General features: G+C 57.4%; 4 protein-coding genes across 4 annotated transcripts; 1 reads left to right on the forward strand and 3 right to left on the reverse strand.

Moving 5' to 3' along the window:
* Positions 1 to 849: 849 nt before the first annotated feature.
* Positions 850 to 2418, reverse strand: BESB_012370 (uncharacterized protein; the record flags this gene model as incomplete). Its single annotated transcript, XM_029359967.1, has 2 exons — positions 850 to 1027; positions 1520 to 2418. 2 exons carry the CDS (start codon positions 2416 to 2418, stop codon positions 850 to 852), a joined length of 1077 nt encoding a protein of 358 aa, XP_029216634.1.
* Positions 2419 to 2486: 68 nt separating this feature from the next.
* On the reverse strand, positions 2487 to 8456 carry BESB_012380 (uncharacterized protein; the record flags this gene model as incomplete). The annotated part of the gene is made up of 6 exons (XM_029359968.1): positions 2487 to 3146; positions 3341 to 3380; positions 3581 to 4810; positions 5327 to 5482; positions 5667 to 6307; positions 6864 to 8456. 6 exons carry the CDS (start codon positions 8454 to 8456, stop codon positions 2487 to 2489), a joined length of 4320 nt encoding a protein of 1439 aa, XP_029216635.1.
* Positions 8457 to 10073: 1617 nt separating this feature from the next.
* On the reverse strand, positions 10074 to 12401 carry BESB_012390 (mediator complex subunit MED11; the record flags this gene model as incomplete). The annotated part of the gene is made up of 5 exons (XM_029359969.1): positions 10074 to 10145; positions 10830 to 10898; positions 11057 to 11191; positions 11587 to 11700; positions 12330 to 12401. The coding sequence occupies 5 exons, from the start codon at positions 12399 to 12401 to the stop codon at positions 10074 to 10076; spliced, it is 462 nt and encodes a 153-aa protein (XP_029216636.1).
* A 1277-nt stretch (positions 12402 to 13678) lies between these two features.
* Positions 13679 to 17759, forward strand: BESB_012400 (ankyrin repeat-containing protein; the record flags this gene model as incomplete). Its single annotated transcript, XM_029359970.1, has 6 exons — positions 13679 to 14114; positions 14580 to 15424; positions 16144 to 16440; positions 16746 to 16909; positions 17247 to 17328; positions 17688 to 17759. 6 exons carry the CDS (start codon positions 13679 to 13681, stop codon positions 17757 to 17759), a joined length of 1896 nt encoding a protein of 631 aa, XP_029216637.1.
* Positions 17760 to 19068: the final 1309 nt, after the last annotated feature.

Below are 19068 nucleotides of genomic sequence, written 5' to 3' on the forward strand. Positions count from 1 at the left end.
GCGTGGAGTCCGAGACGAGGTTGAAAGCTCTTCTGCGTCCGCTGGAGTCGCTGCAGCAGAAGCTCTCTCGGCGGCGCTTGCCGACTGAGAAACACTATGACCGAGAGCGACGAATGAGGGGAGAGACAAGAAGAAACACGGACCAGCGACGCGACCCGCACACTGTCTCGCGAACAGCGGAAGTGGATTCTAATTGCGCACGTTTGAGCATTAAGGAGCCCTTAAACAGTTTCGAGCGTGTTTGACGGGTGCAAAGGAAGTCAGAGGACGTTCCCCCTCCTACACCCTGACGCCGATTCGAAAGTAAAAGAATGCGGCAAGCCCAAACGTAGAACGGCCATATACAGGCCTCGATTGTGTCGCACAAAGTACTCTTCTAAGCAACGAAAACTCTACGGCGAGCGGAAACTCCCGCTCAGCCACGCGGCGCTTCGGCGGCATGAAGTTTGGGTCTTTGCTTATTCATGCAGATGCTGAGTTTCACAGATGCAGCTTGTGTCTCTACACAGTCGTTCCTTGCGCAGCGGAGAACGACAGTTTCTCAACTAGTTTCAGTATTACATTTCAGCTTCCAACCCCAAGCGTGAGGCTTCGTTGTCCGTGCCGAAGGCGATACACGTCGATGTGATTTTCAGTGTATTTATCCATCGTTGGTGGTGTACCTAGTTCGAGTTGACAACTGAACTAAGGCGCCTTGAAAAGCTCGAGGAAAAACGCTGACCGCACGAAAGCTGGGAAGCCTCTGTGGACTCTGCATCACTGAGACCGATTTATTCACCACGCTGACTCAAGTCACATCGGCAGGTGCTGCCCCCTCGGCGGACAGGCTCCCGGGCTCCTCTCTCTATTTCAGTCGCCGCCGGCCTCGAAGACTGTCAGCGGTGCAGATTCCTGCCTCTTGACAACCGCGAGTCCACAGCGGCCCAGGCGAGTGACCAGGTGTACGTACAGCTGAAGAACCGGGGCCCGGTCTGTGGGATGTCGCGTTACGCGCGAGTTTCCAACGCAGCTCTGGCTTCCACGGTACCTAAACAACATACATCCACAGAAGGCCGTAACGCAAACACACGCTGTGCAGTTCGTTGCTGTGTCGCAAAGACATTCAAACTACGAGTGGCCCATCGTCAGCCCTGGCTTGCCGCTAATGCCTGGAGTAGCTCTATGGTGCATGAGGCAGACTGCAGGCCAAAACAGAGAGTGCGACGGGCGTGCGAGCGGCGTGTGTGTGGCGCGGAAGTTGAAAAACGAGGCATCTACTCGATCCGGCCTCATAACAAAGAAACACACGATCGACACCGGACAACACGAATGCAGTGCCAGCGTACCCCCAAGCTGCAGCAGCGTCTGGGATCGGCTGTCTCGTAAACCCCGCCGCGGTGTCTGGGTAGCTCTTTCTACTCAGAGAGCCTGTCAGAAGGTTCAGCGGAAGGTTCAGGAAGGAGTGGCTAATGACCCCGCAACCGCTCGTATGCAAAGGCCGCAGGTGCTTGGCAGTGGCTGTCCCCCGTAGGCGCCTTACCAGAATTCTTCCCTATCGAACAGGAGGCCCCACATGCGCCCATCTGGCCACTGCGCCACGCCATCCACCTCTACGCCCTCAAGCAGGCAGGGCCTCAGCCGGACTTGCACGCCGCCGCTCGAAGGCGAGAAGGCGCCTGGCGCCAGCTTCGCCCCAGGGCATTCTCGCTCGACGTGGGGAAGAGCCTGAAGGCCGAATCGGCCTCCAGGCTCCGCGCCGCGTGAGGGGTAGGCCCCAAGACACGCCGCAGGCTGGGCCGTATGAACGACCACGAAAGCGACTTGCGTCCCGAGCTCATCCTCATGAGATCCGCCCGACGGCGCCGTGTGCTGCTGCCTCGAGTTCGCGGCGTCGAGCGCAAGCGCAAGGTCCTGCTCGTCGCGAGAGTGAGCAGGCGGCCCCCCCCGTCGGCTTGGATTCGACTCCCGCGCTGCGCCGCCGAGACCGCTGTCTTCGGAAGCAGTCTGCGGGCCGGGCGGGTCGGAGTCCAGGCCACCGCCCCCTGCGTGGCTCTGGCCCCAGCACACCACAGGGCGCTGCGCCGGACGCGCCTGCGTCCCCGAGGCCGCCGCGGAGTTCGTCTCTTGGCTGGCGGCGATCGCGACCGCGTTGGCGAAGGCGGAGGTCCAGCGACCAGCCCAGGTCCCGCGTGCGACCCAGAGACAGTCGCCGACGTGACCCCACGCCGACGTGCTGCCGCTCTCCGGCGACTGTGCGAGCCGGGCCTGGAGATCGCCGGCGACTCTCGACGCCGGGGAGGAGCAGCACGCGCTGGTTTGCGACCGAGGCAGCGCCGGCGCGAAAGGCGAGAAGGAGCAGCAGAGCAGCGGCGCGGCCGCGGGCAGCCTGAAGACAGAGCAAGAGAACGGGCAGACTAACCTACACGACAGCTGCCGCATCTCGGGCTCACGGAGCCTGACCCCGTGCCTCCTGCGTTTGGCGAACATGTGCCGCGACGGGAGCTAGCCTAGGCGGGATGCAGTCTGGTACCTGTTGCTGTGAACGATCGGATCGGCCCCCGCCGCAGTCTCGCGCCACGCCAAGTGCTTGAGGAAGGCCCGAACGGCCTGCCTGTCGCGGTCGCCCCAGAGAAGGCCCAGGGGCTCGCGGCCCCCTGCGACTGACTCCGCGCCTTGACACCCCCCCCCACTCCCCCGGCGCCACGGCGGGCTAGCAGGGACGAGAAGCACGGAGCGAGGAGGAACCGCCTGGCGAGGAGAAACAGGGGCAGATGCGAGGCAGGCGGTATATACCCCCCAGCCTGAAAGCGCGTGGCGGCTTCTCGCATCACACAGGGAAGGAGCTGCCCGTAGGCCTCAGCAGCGGACTGACGAGAGGGGGCGGGAGACAGAGGCGACCCTGCCAGCGTGATGGAATCTGGGTTGTGCGGAACAAGCGGCGGCGCGGCCGCACCACCGCTGCCGCACGCCGACACCGGCAGCCGTTGCGCCGAAAGCGCAGGCGCGTCGCTTGCGCCGCCAACGCCTGCGCGCGCCTCAGCGTCGGCAGTGCAAAGCAGGGCGCTTTGAAGGAGGGACAGGAGAGACCCCGTTGACAACGACGATAGGCGGTTGACTGCAGTCTGGAGGAGCGCGCGCCTGGTGCATTCAGAGAGCAGATCCAAGGCCTAGGGCGAACAAGACACACAGACGCATCGTAAGCAGAACAGCCATGAACGCCCGCAGATCAGCAGAGGATGCGCATCGTGCCTATGCAAATCCTTTCCACGGCGGCGCATGGACTTGCGGGCAGTTCCAAGGCAGTGCTTGAAGAGGGGACGACAAGCCCTCTAAGGGGGGCCTCAGCCTAAAGGTCGCTCACCTGAAGCTCGCATGCAGAGAGCAGGATGTCCACCGAGACTCTGCACAGTGCACACCATGGAAGCAGATGACAGAAAATGCAAGACGGAGTCCTCGTGGCGGCCTTTTCGCTTCGCGATTGGGGTATAGGGTACTCGCCGCCTGGAATGCTGAACAGACAAGGCTTTACAGTATACAGCGAGCCCGCGTTGAACTGTCCCACCGGACGGCGACTGACGGCGCGAGAGACTGCAACGCTTACGCTGTAAGTAAATCCTCTTCTCGCTTGCCATTCTCCTGCCTTGGTTTCCCAAACGCGTCACCGGGCATGGCGGGTTGCCTAGCGTCCGCACGCGCCTCAGCAAAGGCATCCGCCGCCTCGACGAGAGGGTACAACACTCCGGAGTCTCTACATCTCAAGAGGCTGACGTTTTGCCACAGCGCCGCGAGGCACGCGAGACGCGCGCCCAAGCCCGAGGCCGTTTGCGTGTCCGGGCTCTGGAGTCCTACGACCGCGGTCGCAGCCGCCCGGCAGCTTCCCGCCAAGGCCGCGGCGGTCTCCGGCGCACCCAAAAGGCGGCGGAGACACCTGAATGCACTGCGTAGCACCCTCTCCGAGGCCTGGGACGCACACGACGCCGCGGCAATTTGAGACCAGAGGACGACTTGAACCAGAGTCGGCAGCGCCTCCTTCGCCCCTGAGACGTGCGAAGTGCGGACGCTAGATGCCGCCTGCACGCGGCTTTGGGCGCTAGCTAGCGTGTCCGCAGAGCCGGCGCCGCCGGCAGGCAACTGCGAGGCGGCAAGCGCCTCGGTGGCCGCCTCGAGGGCGTCGCGCAGGGAGAGGAGGTGCTGCTCTGCTTGCGCCTGCTGGAGCAGCGACGCCGGTAAAGGGGGAGGGTCGAGGTACTCAAGAGAAGAGGAGGCAGTCGCTGCCAAGGCAGGCAGCTGGCCGTGGACCCGCTCGTGCCTGTTGTCAGCTAAACGCAGCTCGCCAATCCCCATCGCTGAATGAGCAGAGCAGGAGGCAAACGCGTCTCCTGACGCATTCCTGTCTCCATCAGCTCCTCCGTATTCGACACAGAGACGGGCTTCGGCGGACAGGGCGGGGGGTGGGTCAGAGTCCATAGGCAGAGGGGGAGACGAAGCCGAATGCAGTGCAGCAGGCGGAGGCTTTCCGCATGGAAGACATCTCGAAGACGTGGGAGCGGAGAGCAGCAGAAAAAGATCGAGATAGTGCCGCCTGCGGATGCGCTCGGCCGCCGCAGCAACAGCATGCGAGGCCGCGGAGCGCTGGTACAGCGCGAGCAGCGAGGCGACGGCAGCCCACGACAGAGACAGCAGCGGCAGCGCCCCTGCGGGAGACGGGGGAGACGGAGACGCTGGCGCAGAGAGAGAGAGAAGCGAACTTGAGAGCGAATCCGCGAGAGCCGAGACGAGGAGCGGGTCTGGCGGAAGCACTGCCGACAGGGCGGGCAGGGCACTGAGGAACCTGAGCCACACGCGGGCACGCAGAAATCGAGAACCTGCCAAAAGAGAGAAGCCACGACCTTCCTGCACGGCCAGGCGAAGACGGTAGATGTGCAGAGGTTTATCCGGGGAGGGCAGGGTGGGGGGTAGGGGGGGTGAGGGGGCCGAGGACCGGGATGGGTCCGACATCGCACTGGAGCACCCTGTGGCCTGGCGGCTAGCTCGTGGTTTGAGTGGACGCTGAATCTCATGACTGGCATGAGGCACCGTGTGTAGAAGCTCGCTATGGTGCCATATAGGTGCAGCTTTGCGCTTGCAAGATCCAGGCCCAAGCGGCACACGAGCAGCTAGATCGCGACGCCCTAGCTCGCCGCCTCCCCTCAGATTTCAAGACCGCGACACTTCTGTGGAGCAGCCACAGGCCAACCATACACTAAACGTATCGACAGGTGATGATACAGAGCAGAAAGACCACCAGGCGCCGCCGCTCGATGAGCAGCACAAGCTCGGCTACTGTTTCCTGCCGTGGAGCGCTTACTGGGCCTGCGCCGAAAGAGAAAACTCCGATGTCCTCCACGCGAGATGCGTCGAGGCGCGGTACGCCAACTCCGGGAGGACGCAGACCCCCGGCAGCTGACTCGCAAGAGTCGCGGAGTAGAAAAGCAGGGTTGAGAGCGCTGATCCCGAGAGAGACCTGAGCACCCGCAGGCGACAGGAGCGCGTTTAACCCGCAGAGACAGCGCCTCTTTGATGCTTGTTCACGGGCCGCCGCGAGCGAATGGACGACGCCTGATCTCGACACGGGGTGCATTCCCCTGGCTGTCTCATCGCAATACACGGGGTCCACTTCAAGATGCTCAGCAGGCGGAGACGCGTACCTGTGTTTCCTCACGGCGGCGATCTGAAGCGCCATGGCCAGCGTGTACTCTTCCGCGCGGCTGCGGAGCTCCTCGTCGTCCCCCCCGTAGAACTCCGCCACGGGCGAGGCGGCGGAGGACGAGGCGAGAAGAGACAGCGGCGACGCGGCTGTGACGGCGACCAGTCCTTCACTCAGGCGAAGAAGGTCTTTGCCCTGGAGCCGCGCCGCGAGCCACACCCCGAGTTTCTGCTCCTGCCGGGTTCGCGCCTTCTTCGCGTCTGCGCTCTCTGCCGAGCCGTCGCCCACGAAGCCCGCAGGCGCGCCGGCGCGGGTCGCAGCGGGCGGGGTCGAGGACGGCGGCGCTGCCGAGAGGCGGGAGGCGGAGGCCTCCGACAGACAGGCGGACGTGAGCGCTCGGAAGAGCTCACGGTCTAGGAGGCCGGTGCGCAGAAAGAACGCCACCAAACTGGCCATGTGCCGAGGCAGCAGCGAGTTCCGAAACGCCTGAGAGGACGGCGAGGAGGATGCGGAGGAGGGGACTTCAGGATTGGGCTCGGGCGAACCCCGCAACCGTTGCAGTAAAAGGCGGCGCACAGTCCCCAAGAGAGACGCCGACAGCAGGCCGTGCGCGTGGAACGTCCAGAGGACGCTGCAGACGTCCTGAGCCGAAACCAGAGCAAACGAAGCAAACCAAAAATCACGAAAACGGCGACGGAGCATGTAATCCTTCTTGCGAACACACAAACTACATATATATATATATATATATATATATGCACGAGTGGTACACATGGATTCATACACATATATAGACATAGATATGAATTCAAAGACGGATACTGATAAAGACATAGATATGACGATAAATACCGATACTGCTATAGATATGGATATGCATTTATATACGCGGCAGCTCAACACCTGAGGCACCCCGGGGCAGACGCGACAACTGACCTAACGGCAGAATGCTAGGTGCACGCCTGCAGAGAATGAGAGAGCGTAAACAAATCTGAAGGCGCCAGGTATCTAACCCCACTTGATGCTGTTCCGCTCCACTTGCAATCGCGCAGCCGTTCACCCTCTCATTAGCCGGGGGACATATGCTTCTGCGCGGTGCGTCTGCCGCTCTCAGCTGCGAGAGGCTCCGAAATCTCCTGCAGCGTCAGGCGCCGGTTGAGCTCGCGTTAGAGGTCAGAGTGAATCAGAAAACGCCTACGTTTGCATGTTGGAGATCGTGGCATTTGGCTCTGACGAGCTGCCTCAGCTTCCTCAGCGTCAGCTCTTGCTCCGCGACGAGGTCAGCGAGGCGCTGCCTCTTGAGGGCGCGGCGTCGCGCCTTCGCGTCAAGGACGTCACTCGCGTGCCACTCTTGCCCCCGGCGCAGCGGCGCAGTTTCTTCGCAGGCGGCGTCGTCGCTTCTGCGCCGACGGCCCGCCGCTCCCGAGCACCCGTCGCGCGCGCCGCGCGAGGCCAGTGCGGCGGCCTGCGGCGGAGGATCGCTTCGACGGGCGGGATTGAGTCCGCTCGACTCTCTGCCAGGCACGGGCTCAGAATCGCCCTTCGCGAGCTGTTGGGCGGCGCGGCGGAAGAACGGCTTGTTCAGAAAGTCGCAGAGGACGCCGATTTCGCGCGCAGTCAAGTCTTCTGCCTTCTGCCTCAAGGTGTAGATGCAGCCCAGAGCGACGCGGTGCTCCAGGAGACTCGCCTGTGCCAGGTACCGCAGACAGAGACACACGTCGTGCACCGCCATGCGCGGCAAAAGGCGCTCCAGTTTCTCAATGGTGCGCGACCACTTCGGGTGTACGTAAACCCCAAGCTCGGCCTCAACGTCCAATGCGTCGCGGCCGTCGCCCCGTGCAAACGCTCCCTCCGGCAGTCCTGACGCGACTTCGTCCGACGCATCACCGTCTGGCTCGTCCGCCGCCACCTCAAAGGCCTCGTCTGCCGCATCGACCTCCAGTGCCCTCGCGCGCTCCCCCTCCGTGCCCTCGTCGCCCTCGCGCACAAGCCCCGCAGTTCCCGCTGTGTCGCCGGGAGCCTCTGTTGATGTCTCTCGTGGCTCCCGCAGGAAGGCCAGGCTCTCCGCGAGCGTGGGTGCCTCGGCGAGCAGCGTGAGCGGCTTCATCTCGGGAGGTCGCTGCTCACCGCTGACGTCGCGGCGCATCGCCTTGCTCGCCGGGCCCTCGATTGATTCATCAGCGAACCGTGAGGCGAGCGCGGAAGGCGAAGGCGGTCCGCCTCCACGACGAGGTCGCGTTCGCGTCAAGACATTCTTCAGCGCGAGTCTCACCCAGCGGCCCTCCAGCTCCGCGAGCGTGGAGTAGCCGTACGGCAGCGCCCGCTCTGGGGCCTCCGCCGCCTCGTCTCCGCCGTGGTCGGAACCCTCCGGCGGGGCGGAAGGCGACTCCGCGCCGGCGGAGGAGGGGGCGGCAGGCCGTGGGACCGCGATGGGCGATACCGTCCGCGGCGGCCTCCAGCGCCGCCGCCGCAGCGTGCGAAACGTGAAGTCAAAGTCCTCAAAGGGCGCCGAGGTAGCCTCAGGGCGCGGCGCAGAGTCGGCAGGAGACGAGAAGAAGGATCTCTTCTGCGGCGCGCGCGTCCAGTGTGCAGATGGAGGGACCGGAGAGAGATGCGATGTGAGTAACTGAGGGGCGAAAGCCGTTGCAGACGAAACCGGTGCTGCAACGAAGAGATCGCGAGCGCGCGCAGGAGAGAGAGAGGCACAAGAAGACGGCGAAGAGCGCGGAAACAAAGAGAGCAGAGCGCAAGAAGAACGGTGACGCACGAGCTCGGATTGCTGAGCATACATGCGAGAGGAAGCCGAGTTGGACGCCGAAGGGAAGGCAGAAGCCAAAGAACGCGAGGCAGGGAAAGAGAATCGCCTGCCATGAGGTAGACATCTAACCGACGCGTGAATTTTTTTCCTCATTTTTTTCACTTTTTTCGAGATGGGTCGCGGACTGAGTTGACAACTTGCGAAGCGGAACCCGAAACACTGGCGACGGAAAGTCGCCAGCGCACACTCTGGGGAGAATAAAAACAGGCCCGATGAAAATCGAATCTTTGAAAACGAGTTGTGTGAGAGAGAAAATTAGACAGAGAGAGTTTGCTTTGACGCAAACTGCTTGCCTGTGCCTTTTCTCACGAGACATGCATGCACGCTGGTTGAGAAGAAAAACGTTTTGGAAGCGTGGGCGAGTTCCTTATCTACAGCGTTAATCTCTCATAAATGAAGGAGTAACTGAAACTCAACACACAAAAAATTACTCGATGCGCTTCGTAATGCTCACTTGTGTTTCTAGCTCACTGTAGAGTTCCTCCAAAGACGTCACACTGACAGCGTGCGCTGGCGCATGCAGGGACTTGCGGACGAAGGCAGGGAATAAACGGCGCACTAGACAAAAGAAAGTGTTGCTTTTTTCTCTCCCTATGTTGAACCGGAGACAAAAACCCTCTCCGAACACATGCTTCACCCTCCAGCCTCCAAGACATCGAAGCCAGCAAAGGGTGACCTAAACAAACTTAGAGAAAGCTATTCGCTCTACGGCGTCAGGCACTCGCGACTGTCTGCGCTACATGTGCAAAAACCGCCGGAATTCGGAAATACGCGGAAGCGCCTCCCTTTCTATAGCTGTGTGCAGTGTCGTGACAGGCATCTACGTCCTTCTATCTCATTTTTTCTGCGCGAACCGCCACAGGACCTTTGAGTCTAAGCAGCGCCTGCTGTCCGCGAATTTAGCAGGTGACGGCCAGAAGTAGCTGCGTGAGAAGTGCTTGTTGACACTCTGCTGAGTCTGATTTAAGCAATGTCCCAATTCAGGCACAGATCAGGAGTTCCTAGAAGCCTCTTGCGTCCACAGCAGCCAATACAGTCTCACTTCCCTCAACTACGCGTACGCATCTGAGGCAACGTGAAGCGTCTGCGAAACGCGTCTGCAAAAACCTTTTGGCACGTGCGTTGAACCCTGCATTTCAGATGGCACTTATATTAGGAAAAGTCGATATGCTGGGAGCGAGCTAGCCAGTTCGACGCAAAAAGCTGTCGTCGGTCAGGGCTTTACTGCTTCGCTCACAAATTGGGAAGGACAATGCGGAGAAAAACCAAATCGTGCGGTAGACACGAGTCGCTGTCTGCAGCTCTGTGGCGGCGACTTCTACTGTATACAGACCGACATCCTTGGCTAAAGGAATGCCAAGGCGAGAATTCGGAGTTCGCGCTCCCTCCGACGTGTGCGTTTTCGACTGTTGACAGACGTTTTTGTTTTTAGTGACTTCACACAGGATCTAAGAAAAGACAACGTTTCGCAGAGACAAATCCACGCTGGAAAAAGCATCCGCCGCAACAGTGGAGCCGTCTCGGACGACGGGCGGCATACGTTCTGTGCTCCATTGGGCATCTCTGCTATGCGGAACTGTCTCCTCACTCCTACGCCTTCGCCGAGGCTGGGACGGCGCCTCCGCCTTGAGCTTGGATAGCTTGAGCGACGGCCTGATGAAACTGAAAAAAAGAGTGGAAACACACCGAAAATCCAAACATGAATGGCGCAATCTCCTCCCGTGTGAACTAGCAATGCATGCGCCGAAGTGCGCACAGGCGAGCATGAAGACAAAACCTGCAGTCGATTTGATTAAAGTGTGTGTACCCGCATCCACACTTCTATAAACCTAGACAGGCAGTTCGTGTTGCAGAGATAGCGCGAGCCAAAAGCAAGCCAAAACGCGAAACCGGGAGAAACTGAAGAGGGCGCAGAGACAAACAACTCTTGAGCGAAAGATAGAGAAGAAAGAAAAGAAGCAACAAGAGTCGCTGCCGTCGCATGCGCGAGACCCTGAAGCCGCGCGGCAGCAAATCAAGGGAGAGCGCGAACAAACTGCCGTGAGAATACAAACTAGAAAACAAGAGGTTGACGAACGATGGCATCTCGGCGTCTCGCTGGACAATAGTAGCATAGAACAATCCGTCACTTTGTATGCACAGGAACGCATATAAATATACATGTATGAAAACATGTGTATAGGCGTTATGTATATATATATGGATGTATGGAAAGATGTATGTATAAATATATATATATATATATATATATATATATATATATATATATATAGGGATTCAGCCATAGGCTAGCCGCACGAGAGGTAATGCGATTCACTGCAGGCTCAGAAGGGAATGTGGACTTACGTTTCTTCGCAGTTCCACAGCCTGTGCGTCGACGCTCTTGAGCCGCGAGGCGAGTTGGTCTTTCAGGTTCTGAGCGAAAAAAAGAGAAGGGAAACAAAGGAAATATGAGAGAGAAAAAAACCAGGCGAGCGCGTCGCTGAGCAAACCCAACGCGTCTGCGGTTCAGGATCTTAGCAGTAGCAACCCGTCGCTGTCGCTGCGCTTGCTGTTTTTTCGATTTTTCGCACCTCAAGCTTCGCGGCTTCCTGCTGCAAGTCTTCGTTGTGCTTCTTGAGCTTTTCTTCGAGCTTCGGCACCGGCGTCAAAATGAACAGGCGCGCCACCTGCTGGTAGGCGACGGCGTCCTGACCAGTCTCCTTCAGCTAGATGAAAACCGAAACGATTGAAAAATAAAGCAGCTCTGCATGCGACCCAGCCCCCTCAGGCGATCTCACACATGAACGGACATTCATATATATATATATATATATATATACGCGTCGCATTGCCAGGCACGGGAAGGTATATGTAACCGACCCAAATGGGTATATAAATATACTTAGAGAGAGAAAAAAAAATATAGATGAATACAGATATAGACGGACACAGATAGATACAAATTGAGATAGACAGAGGTAGATAGATATAGATATAGATATATATACATAGGATAGATATACATGTGAGTATACATATGAAGACAGAGAAGTGTGGATATAGAGAAATGACACACAGTTAATATGCAGGCGATTTCGAACAGAATGAGACGCGCGCTCACCATCTCGAGGGCAGCGTCGTTTCTCTTGGCGTTGATGGCGCTGGTGCGGATCTTCGCGGAGACCTTTTGAATCTGAAGCGCGAGCGTATCTTGCTGCTGCTCAACCTCGCGAGCCTGTGAATCAGGAAGGCCGAAACGGAAAAGCGACGGCTGAGAGGAAACCGGCACCGAGGCGAGACAGCCACAGGCAGCCGCGCAACGTACCCAGCCGAATGCAGTAAGTGAAAAGAAATGACAAAGAAGCCTGAGTTGGGAACTTGTCCTGTGAAAACTGACGCCCACGAAGAGAGCCCTGGCGGCAATCAGGTTAAGCCAAGACCGCAAAACCTGACGCAAAGCGGACGTCACGAATGATCGATGTCGTGGAGACAGAAGGCAAGAGGAGTGAGAGGAAGCAAACAAGAAGTGATCATAGCGAGAAGTATGTGAATGAATTGAGAACTACGCAAATACACCATCACGCACGAATAAGCAAGAGGAGAGGCGGAGCTGCAGAGAGTGTCGTGTTCGTTCACGAATCGAAAGCCCAGAAAGAAGCAGACACAGAGTCAAGGCCGCGGATGCGGGCGACTCACGATAAATCGACAGTTTTACCTCCTCGACGCTATCCAAAGGTACGCATTCGAGGGAGGAGAGTTCAGGCTACGAAGGAAGACGCCTGGTGAGACCTGTTGTACGTTGAACTCTACTAACTGTATTGCACATCGTCTGTTTACAATGAAATGACGGCGCCAACAGCCTACCATCATGCTGAGCTCCTGAACGGCGTCGACGCCGCCCTTGGCGGCGGCTCTCTCTGCGGGTGATGCAGCCATGGAGGAAGCGAGGAAAAGAGAGATTAGAAAACACAGGCGAGAAGAAGTGAGTCGGCACACTACGAGGAAGACACGCCTGGGAACGAACAAAATACCGGCTGGGGTCAACGCTGCAGAAAACAAAAGCGAAGACTCAGAAGGCGATGCGCCGGAAAGCGTCAGACTATCTTTTCTTCGAGAACTCGCGCTCGGGGTGACGAAGATGTAGAACCCGCGAAGAGAAACAAGAGGACTGAAAAAAAAAAAAACGTATGCAGGTAGGAGACACGAAACACGAGACAAAATTCCGGAGCGCGAGAGTCAGCCGCGCGAATGTGAGCGGACCAGAACGTAGACACGGCTCCGGGTAGAAGAAAACGAAGGAATTCAACAGTTCTTCCCTTCGTTTGCTTGAAAACATACAGTTCGTGTCTCGGTGTCTTTGCGAGTGAGTACGTACGTACACACCAAGTGACGCGAACTTCAGAAAACGAAGATGCGGATGCGTGTGTCAGTGCTTCCTCGCAGATATGCGACTTTTTCCATGCGTCGAAGGTTGGAGTCCAGAAGCGGTGAATCGCGCACGTTTTTTGTGAAGAGAACGGCGCGTGTCGAACGTATCTAACTCTCGCAAGCATGCCGGAGAAAAGATTGGCAGATGCTGCATGCCGCGCACCTGAGGACATGCTGGGATCTTCGCTGGTGAAAAGAATGTCTGCGCCTTTTCGCAGGTTCGCTCCGAGCGGCATTAACTCTATCTCTTTTGGCTTTCCCTCTCTTCCTCCGCAGGTTTCCCTCTCTTTCGCCCTGAACACACCTCCCAGTCGCCGCTGTGTGGTTTCTGTGTACCTCTTCTCTGCTCTGCGAGGGAGGTGCCGTTTGATTCTCGCACTCCTCTTTGCGAGCCTGTAGATTCGCCGCGCGCGATCTCGCGCACATCGATTGTGTGGGATATCGATTGAGTCCTCCAGAGATTCTCTCCTCTCTCAGCCGTCTCCCGTTTCCTCCTCGCGACGAGTCTTTCCCGCATTCCTCATTCCTACCTTTCGCGCCGCCTTCGCCCTTCACGCGTCTCCGGCACGGCGATACTGTCGCGACTCATCGCGCAGGCCTGGAGCCATTCGCATTCTCACTGTTTGCCCTCAAGCTTCCGGACGCTCTCCCTACTTCCTCCTTTCTCCTGCGCAGGAAAACCCGCGGAAGAATTCGCGGCGACGCCTCTCGCGCCGTCTTACTTTCCGGAGTACATACACCCCGTCCGGCCTGCATTCACTCTTTCGCTCCACGCCACCGAAAAAATGACGACCGCTGAGTTGCCGAACGAGGAGGGACCTCAGGGCGAGGCTTCGCAGCTGGAACAAGGAGCAGGCAGTTCGCGCGAGGAACTTGAAGAGCTCATCGATGACTTCATCTACGCCGCGCGCGTTGGAGAGCTCGAGGAGATGAAGGAGGCGCTCGCGTCTCTGAAGATGCACTTTGCGGAGCCTCACAGCCTCTGCCGCTTTCTGGCGGGGCGCGAGAGCGAAAACAAAAACAAAAAACTTAAAAAAGACGGGCAGTGCTGGTGCGACAGCGAAGGCGGAAAGCCAATCCAGGTTGTCGACGTTCCAGATCCTTTTTCGGGGCAGACTGCGCTCCACATGGCTGCCGCCAACGGCGAAGAAGAAATCGCAAAATACTTGATTGTCGAGGAAGGTGTGTGTGCGGCAAGATACAAGCCTGCTGTCCTCTGTGGTACTGCCGCCTGGCGAGCGCCTCCTCTCTCTCTTCCTGTCCTGCTTCAATGTGCACTCTCGCTTCTGCTTCGTATCTCTTTTGAGTTCCTGCTGAGCTGGTGCCTGCCGTCCCTCCTGCGCTTTGTGCCATTTCTCCAAGGTGTGTGGTTTCTTCTCCCCCGTCGCGTGATGGCCTTCATATTTCCTCCTGCTCTCTCTTCCTCTCTCTCTCGTGCTGCGCTCCTTCGAGTTGAAGTCGGTTGTGTCTCTTGCATGCGCGCGTGAGCGCCTTCCAAGGCATCTAGAGAGCCTTGTCAGAGAACGTTTAGCGATTGGAGTCTAGGGATGCGTCGCAGCCGCGTGTTTACGGGTACGAACGCATCCTGTGTTCATGCGTGGATGCCTCGTGGTTTTCTGCGCGCGTGCGAGTATGCCCGTTCGCCGCACGCGGCTCCACCTTGCGCTTTGCCTCTTGTCTCTTCAGGCGCCCAGCACCTGCCGAATCGCCTCGGAAACACCCCCCTGCACTGGGCTGTGACAAACCAGCGCCTGGCGCTCGTGAAGCTGATCCTGGACTCCTCTCCGCCGCCGGCCGAGGAGACCGCTTCTTCTGCTGAGTCCTCCGCTTCTTCCGCATCTGCGCCAGCCACTGGGCGCTCGTCGCGTGCACCTTCTGCTGCGCCGTTCTGCGTGGAAGTTTTGGCGCAGAACAGCGTGGGGAAGAGCGCGTTGTCGGAGGGCTTCAACTCGGGAAACATGGAGGTCCTGCAGCTGCTGCTCGAGCACCATTCGGCGAAGGCCCTGGAGGACTCCTACCAGCCGGTGACGGCCCCCAGGGGCGACGCCGCCCCAGATACGGCGGAGGACGGCACGCCCACGCAGGACAGCGGCGCTGCCGCCGCGGAGACGGCCGCAGAGACTGCCCTACAAGCTGCGGGCGGCGAACGCGCGAGCGCGCTCTGCGCGGCAGATAGCTGCCTCGTGCAGGAACTCACCCACGCGCTCAAATTAGATGCCTACACGAAGACAGCCGCGACGACGCGCAAGGGGTGCAGCAGGCCCCGGGAGAAGCGAGAGGCCGGCCAGGGCGCGAGCGAGGGCGCGAGCGAGGGCGCGTCTGCCGCCGCGCCGGAGGAAGCCGCCGCGAGCGATTCGCAGGAGAGCGAGGGCGCAGAGAGCGACGGCATCGTCGTGAAGTGCAGAGAAATTGGGCTGTCGTGGACGGGCGAGGCCTTCGGGAAGGACGCGGCGCGCGACGACACAACTGGCCTCCACCTCTGGAGCGCTGCCGTCATTGGCGCCCAATGGATGGCAGACCTCAGCAACCAGGTGCGCTCCGCATGCATACAAGAACATATATTTATATATTCTTGTATACATACATTATATATATTTATATTTGTATATATACTGCATACGACCCCACACATTCACGCATTCACAGATTTTGATAAAGTAACGTGTTGTGTGTTTGAGCGCCGTGGCGGTGGTCGCCAGCGGCTGGCAGATTCTCTTTTTTTACACTTTCTGTGCCATTTTTCGACCTGGCTCTGCGGCAGAAAGTCCCGTACGTGCCGCATGCGACTATGCGCGGCGCAAAGAAACGCGCACAGCAGCCGTGGCGTGTGAACTGCAAGCGGCAGACTGGAAAGCTGAGAAACACTCGACGGAGCCTCTTCACTTTTCCACGCGGAATATGTACTGAGACGCTCCACGTCCTGTCGACACGAGGCTCCGCTCTCCGTGAATCTATGCTGTTCACCTCCAGACGTATGTGAAACCGATACACATATATCTCTTTGTATATAAGTAAGTATATATGCAAATACGCATGTACTGCATGGGAGTTCAGAGCTCCACTGTAGCCAAAAGGGGGTTCCGGTGTGTCACGCTCGGCGTCTCGAGCCCCCCTGTGGCTCAGCTAAGCCTATGTACTCACATATAGTCATATATATATATATATATATATATATATATATGCATACGTCGATATTTGTGTATGTATATATATGGGTATGATTTTGTCGATGTCTTGCGCATGTTTTCAGGGGCGCTTTGCGGGGGCCTCGGTTCTTGAACTCGGCGCAGGGTGTGGGCTGATGGGGCTTGCGGCGGCGCTTCACTCGCGGGAGCCGCTCGCGGCGTTTTGCCAAAGCGACATCTTCCCCCATACGCTGAGGAACTTGGAGCGCGGCTTCGCGCTGAACGATTTTACGAAGGACGGCGAATCCTGGCAGCGAGCGGGCTGCGCCGCGCGCGCGGAAGTCCTCGCCCTCGACTGGTGCGACAAGAACTCCTGGCCGCGACTGGAGGGCGACAACGAGGGGAAAAAAGGGCAATCAGAGGTAAGTGCCGGCGCATATCTATCTTTACATATTGTTTTACGCATATAGACAAAGGCGACACTGCACGGGTGGCATGCAGAGGATCCCCCTGACATGGGCACGTGGATGAGGAGCGAAAAGAGAAGATCCTGACCCCTCCAAGCGATAAGGTTACTTGAATCTCCTGAGATGTATATATATATATATATATATATATATATATATATATATATATATATATATATATATATATATATATATATGTAATCAGCTGTAAGTACTTCATATGTGATGTGTGTGACCTGCTGCTTGTATGGGGTCTGCAGAACTTCCAGCAGTTCGACTTGATTCTCGGCAGCGACCTGCTTTACGACCGAAAGATGCTCGCGCCGTTGGTGGACGTCGTGGCCTCGCTGCTGAAGAAGCCCGCTGGAACGTTTTACTACGTCCATCGCCTCCACCGACAGGGCGCTGGAGAGCTAGTCGATGAGTACGCCCTCACACAATAAAAGATATGTCTTCCGATATATATAAGATATATAATAGTATGTGTACGTTTATATGTATAGGCATGTGGCTATGTGCTTGGGTAGACGCCAATATAGGATCTACGTCAAACAGAGGATGCATATCTGCGAGTGGACTTCGCCGTTGCAAAAAGAGGCTTTTTTCTGCACTTTGACGCGTGTAGTGTGGATGCGGAGGCATGACGCGCTCCTCTCGACATGAAAGCTCGTATGCGTTTATTTCAAAGGATATGGACGAGCGCACGCGTGTGTATTTATGTTTGTATATATGTGACGATATTTTGTTTTTTGTTTTTTCAGGCTGCGGCGTCGAGGCTTGAAGTGCGAGGAACGGTCGCCGCCCGACGAGTACTTCAGCAACCCGTTTGTGGATAAAACTGAGGTAGGGCATGGCGGTCTCTTGTCCGCGTTTCCCTTTCGTGTCTGCGGCAAACCTCAGGCGCGGTCAAAGGTGGCTGAGACTGTGAAAAGTTGGACACTAAAGAAATCTTTTTTTCTCGACTCGCGTGTGGGACAAAGGCGCTTGGAGACGAGGCCCAACAGCGCTCTTGCGTTGTAGGATTTTTATGACCCTCGCACAGGTTGCAGAAGATTTGCTTGCAACGGCGCCTGCGTTGTTCTGCTGACGCGAGCCTCGAGCCGCGGCAGGCAGACCGGGGGGTGTCTCTTTTCTGTCTCTTGGGCTCCTCTGCGGGCTCGGTGGAAGGTGTTTCGCGTCCGTTTGTCTTCGCTGCGATTCAGGCGGAGGCTGAAGTGCATCTCCCCGAGTTCACATGCAGAGACTTTGTTATGGTTCGCTGCGCGTGGCGATGAGCTCGCAAAGAGCTGCACGTACACGCACCCTCGCAGGTCAGCGGAAACTGAAGCCAAGGGAAGCGAAGGGGGTGTGAATGCGCGAGCGGACGGAGGAGACGCTCCGCGCTGGCGTCGGTCTAAGGACTGTGGAGGCCGCAGCGAGAATATCGATTGAGAAGGGCACGGCAGAACGAGAGCGGTGACGCGATTTGGCGCCAAGGCGAGCTCTAGAGAACGTGTTGAAGAAGTCAAGTGTCTCATGTGGCGCTGCGGACTGCAGATGAATGCAGAATGGAAACAAAAACTGCCGGTTTCGGGTCGGTATACCTTCGCGGCCTGTGATCTCTGCTGCGTCTCCGAAGCTCTCTTGGAATCCCGCGCATGACGTCACGAGTAGGGGGGCAGACCTTGAGGAAGGCGGCCTTACTCGGCACGGTTGCGCCATTTCAGCTTTATGGACTGGGGTGTCTTTCTCTCACTGATGTTTTCTCTTAGATTCATTCGTTATGGCGAGTAGAGGAGGCTCGCCATCCCGGCGAGGCCCTGCGCTTGTCAATGCATGAACATCCTTCGTATGACAGAAGAAAATTTTGAATCTTTTCCCCTGGAGAGAGAGACACGTTTCTCAAAGCGCGTGGCTACATATATATATATATATATATATATATATATAGGCAGAGAAAGAATGCAGTCAAAGGCCAGGCGCACTCATCTTCTGACCCTGATAAAGGGAAGGACAGATGAACAAACAGGGATTCAGAGAGAGAAAGGACCAGGCGAAAGTCCCTCTTATGAGATACGGTGGACAGTTCCGATGCTGTGAGAGCAGGTCGTCGCTCTTTCGAGCCTCAACACCATCCGACTTCGGTGGAGTCTGTTCCCCGACTCACAACGTCTCTGTTAGGGAGTTTCTGTGCCGTTTTCTCTTCTAGTTCTCGTCAATCCCTATAGTTTGTACTCAGTCTACTCGAGCGTCCACTAAGAATTGGACAGCGCCCACAATGCGTGTTCATCTATTTACACACGTATATATATATATATATATATATATATATATATATATATATATATATATATATATATAAACCCTAAACCTTCACATGTGGCGGCAGTGGCAAAAACGGTTCGCTTTTTTGTGCTGCGTCGAAGGCTACATAGCTAAGCTTGGCCCTAGAGAGCTCTGCGCGGACTCCGAAGCCGTGCCGAAAGAAAGAGTAAAAATACCTTCAAATTCTCACCAGTGAGAGTGTCGCCCGCTTGGGGGCTTGAAAACTGCGGAAGATCTGCTGAAACGTGGCGCCGCGCCGCGCGTGAGTCTCCCTCGTGC

The sequence above is a fragment of the Besnoitia besnoiti genome, chromosome IX (assembly GCF_002563875.1).
Source record: "Besnoitia besnoiti strain Bb-Ger1 chromosome IX, whole genome shotgun sequence".
Taxonomy (NCBI): Eukaryota; Apicomplexa; class Conoidasida; order Eucoccidiorida; family Sarcocystidae; genus Besnoitia; species Besnoitia besnoiti.